This window comes from Centropristis striata, chromosome 3 (genome assembly GCF_030273125.1).
Source record: "Centropristis striata isolate RG_2023a ecotype Rhode Island chromosome 3, C.striata_1.0, whole genome shotgun sequence".
In the NCBI taxonomy this organism is placed as follows: Eukaryota; Metazoa; Chordata; class Actinopteri; order Perciformes; family Serranidae; genus Centropristis; species Centropristis striata.
Genome location: NC_081519.1, coordinates 8,889,152 through 8,897,098, shown reverse-complemented (window position 1 = coordinate 8,897,098; position 7,947 = coordinate 8,889,152). Strand labels below are relative to the sequence as shown.

Sequence of the window (7,947 nt, the reverse complement as noted above, 5' to 3'; positions counted from 1 at the left end):
AAAAGCAACACGAACCTTTTCCTCTCCCCATTGTGCATATAGTCATCCTTTTGTATTACAAACACTGGTCTAAAGATGATTCACAGGTGGCCTGATCATGAGCCGTTCACACTCTAGTTGATCAAAACTAAATACACAATTAGCAGTCATCTATGATAGAGATCAGATGCTTGAATCACTTTTTCCAAACATTATTTTCAGCAATGTAACTAAGTACATTTCATCAAGCACTGTACACATTTGAGGTGCTTGAATTTTCCATTTTCCATTGCTACTTTGTACTTCTACACCACTACATCTCACATATTGTACTTTTTGCTCCACTGACAGCTTTAGCCACTTTTCAGATTAGTTTTTCATCTCCTTTCTGTCCAGTGAAAACAATGTATATGATACCTTTTATGTTTGTTATACTGATAGTTGAAATGTCTCTTTATGAGAGACTACTTCTTATGCCAAATAAACTAAAAACCCTTTTGAATCAGCTAGAAAAGAGATTACAACTATTGTTTTGGGAAAATCTGCTTTTATGTGATTCATGTGAATATTTTAGACATATATTAGACATACTGAGGAAAATCAGGTCGTAGCTCGCAGTCTACTCAAAAAGTTAACTTTATTCTCAACATTTCGTAACGTTGGATGGACTTTTTCTTATAGTGGAGTATTGTGACAGTGTACTAGTACTTGCAACAACACCATTGCTGCTTCCACCTTTCTAGTCCTAATGGCTCAAAATAAAACTTAAAAATGGGTTCATTGTCTTGTTAAAGGCCCCACTAGAGGGTTTTCTGCATTGTGCTCCCTGTTTTGGCTTAGCATTGCTGCTTGGTAAATCCAGGAGCAATCTGTAATGGACCATCAGCACCAAGTCTGATTGTATTTCCATTTGCCACAATAAATGGTTAAATGGTAAATGGACCTGCACTTACATATCGCTTTTCTAGTCGCTTTGTGACCACTCAAATCGCTTTAGACTTTACAGACTGTGCTCATTCATCCTTTCACACACACATTCATACTGGTGGCAGACGCTACCCTAAACGGTGCCACCTGCCACCATTGGGAATTCATTCACACACCGATGAACGCAGCATCAGGAGAAATTTGGGGTTCAGCTTCTTGCACAAGGATACTTCGACATGTAGGCTGCCATGGTCAGAGAACCTTCAGTTGGGGGACAAGCCGCTCTACCAACTGAGCCACAGCCGCCCATCTATGACGATTGTGTTCCTGTCTGAAAATAAACAATCCGAACACTTTCATACACCGACTTTGTTAGATATGTATAAATTGAGCAGAGAACATGATTTTAGCTCTAGAGAGTCCTTAATAAATGTCAGCACTAAAATTGTCCTTTGCAGACTGAATGGAAGGTGTTATGGGAGAGATGGAACATTTTGGCTTGCAATACAGTGTTCTTCCTAGTTGTACTGTGTAAGGTGAATAATGACAAGGTCATGGTAAATGTCAACGTTTCTATAGAATTCAGCACAAAGGCTGTGGAAAACATGAGTCACCCACAGCTTTGCTTCCTTTTGTTTCAGCAACTCTCCAGCTGCTTTCGTTGATCGGGTGTCAGCATCCTGCTCGCATTTCATTTCTCTTTTCCCACTTCACTACTTCCTGTCCAGTGAATGCACATTATTTACAGACACTACACAGTGTAAAAGAAAACATTATAGACAGTAGATTTTTACCACAAATGAATGCCTTTATTTTTCAAGACACTGTTAACACACAGGTACACAAGAGAAGCATCAGCTCTTGCAATAATAAAATAAATCAAAGTCGGTATCAGAACAGATAAAGTGGTAATATGGAATGTAGCTGTTTCCATTTTTTTTTTTTTAGTTTTTAAACAATCCTTTCAAATAAATAGTCTCTATATAGTCTTTGTAGCTAGTGTTTTTAATCAATATATTCTCTTTGTTTAGTCAAAGTTTCAGGAATGAAGAGGAAAAAAATCAGACGAAAACAGAGACAGTGACAAAACAAGGATATTACCCTTTTAAAAAGTCTTTTGTTTATAGGCAAAAAGTACAGGGGAGAGCAACTGTTGAAAAAAGGCAAATCCCTTCTTCTAAATAAACCTAAATAATCTTGTTCTTCCACCAAAAAGTGTAAATCCGAGTGCCCGGTGGACACACGAAACAGGTTTGTTGCGAGGGTCTTGAGAGACACCGAAAAATAACCACAAAATGTCCTTCTTAGAAGCTTAATTTGTCAATTGCTACAAGACTGCTGACCCAGCCAGCCAAGGTCAGCTTGTACAGTCAACATCCCCACTAATAATGTGCTGTGCTGTGGGGGACAAACTTCATCCAAAAAACAAAACAAAAATGTATTTCATATCACAGGTAAAGCACCACGTCAGGCTCCTAGAACTACACTTGAGCTTCAATTATTTCTGCCTCGCTCTTTCTCTCTCAGAGAGAACTTAACAATAAAGAAACTCGTCTGTACCAGAGGAGGAGAGGGGGAGGGAGGGTCCTAGGATGCTACAGGAGTCCCTGTGTTTGCTGTGAGACCGCCGTCTCATACAACATTTCTCCTACCATGTATTACAAAGAAAAGGAGCAGTCCCAGAAAGAGAAAAGTGCAAGTAAGGGCACAGGCAGCCCTGTCCTCTGGGGAGAGCGCAGGAACGACCACGCAGACTCTCCCCTGACCCCGAGGTGTCTGACGTCCCCTCCAAGCACAGGAGGGGCAGACCCCCATGTAGGCGTGAGGGTAACGCACCATGGAGTAGCAGGGTTTCAGCTCAGTGAGCTCTTCCCATGCTTGAAATTTAGACCACATTGGCTCCAGCCCATGTTCAGTCAGTACTGTGATCCTCCAGCTCGGAGATGATGGTGATCAGGTTCTGGAGGCCAAAAATGAAACCACTGTCCTGGCCTTCATGCACCACGCTGTCCTCTCCAAAGTGCCGACAGGTGGTGTGAGCAAAGTCAATCATGCGCACGTCGGCCGTGGGGCTGCTGACGTCTCCTGTGCTGTGGGAGGAGCGACTGCTGCCACTGTTGCTGCTCCCTCCGGCCCCACTCGCGCTGCCACCTGCTGAGGAGGAACGAGGGAAACCGAAGGCGCCTTCCTCTTCCTCCTCCTCCTCGTCTTCCTCCTCCTCCTCGTCTTCATCAGATGGCTCATCCTCATCACCTTCCTCCCCTCCGCGGTGTCTAGGTCTAGAAGGAGTCCTGGGAGGGTCTCCGTCGTAGATGATGAGCAGGGAGCTGGAGTAAAAGCGGTAGGACTCGCAGGCCTCCAGGGCAGCTTGCATTTCCCGGAGTCTGCGCAGCACTGGGGACAGCAGCTCTCGCCGCAAGCGACGCCCGTTGTGGAAAAACTGGTAGAGTGCCTCCTTGAAGCCTGCAAGGGTCAGCTTACGGCCGTGGTACTTATTCATGAACATCAACTGGCCTGAGTCTGACTGGTACACCTGCAGATCAAACAGAAACATCAGCACTGCAGCTCCACTTTAACAAATAATAAAAAAAATGAATACAGTGGAGTTGTGTTGCATCTTTACTATACCTGCATGCCACAAAGTCGAACTCCAATAGAGGCAGATGTGCTCTGTTGACACTTGCGAATCTGATGGGCTTTCTTCTCCTCAGTTGCATCGTCCCCATGTTGGCGAGTTCCCATTTTCAAGTCTAAGACACATGGTACTTTGTAGCGCCATGTCAGGTTCTCCAAAAGAATAAATTCTGTAAAAGGCGGTCAAGGATCACACTACGACAAAAGACCGATAAACTGACAGTGTATCTGTGCTCATATTAACATCAAGGACCCATTGGTCTACTTCACTGCACACCGAGACACTCAGCACCGGCTGTTCATTCATGAAAGGATACTGTATTGGTTTCGGTGCTTGGCGTTCTCCTTCATCCTCTGTAAGTGCTGCTGGTGGCATTTGAGACTCCAGGGGTTGTGTTTGATCTGTGGCACCACGTTGCCTTTTTCCAGGCTGAAGTAGAGGACCTCTGCCTGCTGCTGCTGCTGCATCTCGTCACGATTATAACTGTAAAAGTGACAACATGGTAAGAACGTCAGCTTTGGTGTTACAGAACTCAATCGTAAAATATCTTGTCATTTATGAGAGTATTATGACAGAAATCCTCACCTGATGATCTTGTCTTCTTTACGGCTGTGTCGAGCTCTGTCTTTGCTGTAGTTGTCATTCTCCAGAAGCAAAGAGGACTGCTTCTTGTTGCTCCACTTTAGCATCTTGCTCTTGGGCTCACAGTCTGCTGAGGGATCTTTGTTTTCCAGATCCCCTGATTCGCTGTGGAGGGGGTAGGCGATGAGGCACAGGTTCCCTTCCTCATCCTCTTCAAAACTGACTGACACTACACCTGAAGGAAAGTGAGAAGGAGCATGAGAGAGTGGTTATGAGTACTGAACTCTAAACTGAATCATATGATGATAATTATTTACCCAATTACAGAGAACATGTCTTACCAAATCCTCTTTATTCACATTGAAATACACAATGATTCTGACACATTCATACCGCCATTTGCATGTTCACATCTCCTCATGCAAATATTTTACATGGAAGTTGAAACCATAGATGTGAGAGAAAGATGGAAGTGGAAAGCAAAATAACAAATAGAGCATTTTATATGAAGAGCAACATGTCAGACCACAAACACGGTTTATATATGACTCAATATTCAGGAAACAAGAGACAAAATACCACACAAGGCTGAATGTGTCAAACTGAGCATGGAATTTATTAAGCAAATGCTAAACATCCACATGAAACACACACAGTAACTCATGATACAGAGATTCAAGCAGTCTGCAATGACATGAGAAAAGGAAGTACAGTTCTCTCTTTCCACATACAAAAACATACATGAGCAACAGCTAAATAATCAACAGAGATCGGTGGCTCAACCACATTACAGATGATCAGTGCTACACCATGATTCAGTCTGCCATCACAGTTCATTACATGGGCTCAACCACAGTTTAACAAAGTCAAAAACAAAAAACACAGTGTATCTTAATGCCAATAATAATAATAATTTATAACATGATCAATAGAAAGGCACCCCTGCCCCTAGTGAAGTCCCTAAAAAGGCCTGTGTGTCGCAGGTCTCTGTGTGAGGTGGGGGAGGTGTCACACTGAGAATAAACACCACAGCTGCAGCTGCTGATACGGACAAACCACAGAGAGGAAGGCCGGATGTGGCTGAAACTGATCGAGAGCGAGATGCGGTCCAACTAATCAGGAAATAAAGCGGCAGAGACAATGGACGCAGCATCTGAGTTGTATATGATACAATTTGCATCCATAAGCACAAATAAAAGTAGTCACATTACAAAACAGCCACTGAATAACAGAATAAATAGCCGTTTACCTGACCAAACAGAGCCAATGTTTAAAATTGAGTGTTTTATACATGTTAAATGGCAGGCCTGAGGACCCAGCATCCACCTTTCTTCCGCAGCCTGAGGCCTGGCTGATGTCATGCGCACTGACATCACCATCCTGCAGGAGGCCCTGCCTCCTCAGTCTGTCCTTATGGACTGTGCCATCCACCCAGAGCTGCAGTGTCATCACACCACCTCAATGAGTGTGGGAACTTATGAGTCACTCTGGTTTAAATGAAATATGTGCATCAATTAAGATCTTTATAACCCGATAACATAAATCGGCCATGATATAACAGCATGGGTTTACAGAGTTGCAGATAATTATCAATGACTATTGATTTATTAGGTTCAATAGTTCTGGCGGTGAAATCTGACTTTCATATCTGTATCTTGGAATTGAGGTCGTCGATGCAGGCTTAATGCTTTACAATAACTACAGACAGTGTAACAATCACTTATCTGATGTCTCAAAGCTTTAAAGCATTTTCCTCACTTGTGTATGAATTTCTCCTTCATTCTGGCTACAGGCCATTGCAAGTAGTCTCTAAAATTGTATGTCTATATATCCAAGAAAAATAATTGGATCCTAGGAAATACTATGCCCTTTTTAAAAAACTGAGAAAAAAAATAATAAGACTTGTGTGATGTAAGAGGCAGATGATCGGACAGGCCCAATGTCCTCTATTATCTACTCTCCACAACCTCACTCCTCATCCTGGGTCTTTTTATAGTCCCACGCTGCATTACTGAGGAGTCAGGAGCCGCGTCTATTTGCCTTACTGCTGCCTTAAGGCGTCTGTATCAGCATGTGCTTGGTGTCATTGTCAGTTGGTGGAACACTGAGAAACTGTGGACCAACTAGAGAAACATAATCTTCATATTCCAAAGTGAAAATGTATTTGTGTCCATGTGCCTGTGACGGACCTGGAAATCTCCTCAAGTGACTTGTGAATTACACCACTGGAGAGGTGTCCCACTTATTTTTTATCCATGTGGAAATCTACCTCACCTCGAAACCTAAGCCGCCTTTAAAGCAAGGCATGGCATATGAAAGACCTCTGGCTGCTCCTCCTTGCCAGGCCCTCAGCCTGGATGCTACTTGAAACCTCCAACTCATCCCCTCCAGCTGAACATTTGTGTGACATCCAGTAAAGGGACTGCTGTGCCTGCCAATTGCTCCATTGTGAGACTGTACACGAGTCATAGTATGTGGCCATTTAAATGGGAGCATATCTATATATATATCAAAATACATTTTGTAGTGTTGTTTTGGACGCCATGTTCTTTGAACCTTTGCAGCCATCCATTGCAATCATTCAAAATAACAGATTCTCATGATCTAAAAATATACATATTTTGCAATTAAGGCTAACATTAAATGCAGCAAAGAGTGCAATATTGCACAAAGGAAAAAAGATAAGGAAGAAGAAATAAGGGGGGAGTTTAAGTTCCAATACAGCATCACACAGCTTGACACTTTCTGCAGATTTGGGGTTGGGGGTCTTACCTTTATACTGAGGGGTGAATTTCCTCATCTCTGGAGGGAGGCTCTTGTAGAACTGGTGCTCCCTGGGGATGAGGGGCTTGCATATTGTTTGTTCCCCAAATCGTAGCACACAGGAGTGACCTCCCACCTGGTGCACGAAGGGCTCAAGCATTACCCCTTTTCCGGGATATGGAGTCCCGTCCGCCTGCATGAGGGCTTCCAGAGCGGGACTCATCCTCACTCCGCATCGGACAAGTGCGCTGGGGGGACCCACGTCGCTCGGGAGGCAAGAGGCTCGGCCGCTCGTTTGGCTCCCTATCCTCGAGCTCTTTTCTGTCGGCTCGCGCGGGGGCGCTACTGGTCGCCTGCTCGAGCACAGCAGTGAAAAACAAAGGGCTGAACAGGAAGGACAGAGGCAACGACAAAATCCCTTATTCCCCTTTTTTTTCCTTTACGAAGGACAAATTATAAAACTCCTCCGCTTGGCTGGTTAATCTCCGTGTTTGTATGTGTCATAAAAGGTTATTTGTGTAGCTTTAAAGCTACTTAAAACGTTCACAAGCGACATGCGTTTCCGTCGTCTTCGTCTTCTGGCTGTTACCGAAACTGAGGGCAGAGCTGATCCTCCAGCGAGAAAAACAGGCAGAAGCAACCAACAGGTCCCGCCTCTCTTCGGAAAGCAGCCAATCACAGAGCCGCTGCTGTCGCTGGGAGGAGACAAGGCACCTAGGAGAGGATCAAGCAGATCGAGCAAACAAAGAGGAAGGGGAGAAAACAGGGGGGAGGGGAGAACAGGAAAAATACTAGACACAAAAACACTACACTGAGGGCATTTTGTTTCAATGTATTTGCGACTTACATCGTTCTTGTTACTCTGAAAACAGGCAGCAGGATGAATTTTAGCTTTTCTTCATATAACTAAACTGCTGCAAGGAATTTAAAAGGGCAAGAAACTGCACACAAGGCTTTACTTTTTCACTATTTCTTCTTATGTTTTCATACCTCAGCGGTGGGGAGGGGGGGGCTCTGTGTAGATCAAAACAGACAGTAAGTGTTGAATAAATATCTTGAAT

The 7,947-nt window shown here is 43.8% G+C and overlaps 1 protein-coding gene across 1 annotated transcript; it reads right to left on the bottom strand.

Moving 5' to 3' along the window:
• Nucleotides 1–1,691: 1,691 nt before the first annotated feature.
• ip6k2b (inositol hexakisphosphate kinase 2b) lies at nt 1,692–7,665 on the bottom strand. Its single transcript, XM_059328462.1, has 5 exons — nt 6,896–7,665; nt 4,127–4,358; nt 3,858–4,024; nt 3,535–3,710; nt 1,692–3,439 (listed from the first exon to the last, which is right to left on the bottom strand). Exons 1-5 carry the CDS (start codon nt 7,107–7,109, stop codon nt 2,819–2,821), a joined length of 1,410 nt encoding a protein of 469 aa, XP_059184445.1. The 5' UTR covers nt 7,110–7,665; the 3' UTR covers nt 1,692–2,818.
• Nucleotides 7,666–7,947: the final 282 nt, after the last annotated feature.

What these genes read in the sequence shown, in the direction of transcription:
- ip6k2b (XM_059328462.1), bottom strand. Translation starts at nt 7,109, where the DNA reads ATGAGTCCCGCTCTGGAAGCCCTCATGCAGGCGGACGGGACTCCATAT. An exon ending in AAAGAAGACAAGATCATCAG is followed by an intron (nt 4,025 to 4,126) that starts GTGAGGATTTCT and finishes TCACTTTTACAG; the next exon opens with TTATAATCGTGACGAGATGC. An exon ending in TTCGACTTTGTGGCATGCAG is followed by an intron (nt 3,440 to 3,534) that starts GTATAGTAAAGA and finishes TTTGATCTGCAG; the next exon opens with GTGTACCAGTCAGACTCAGG.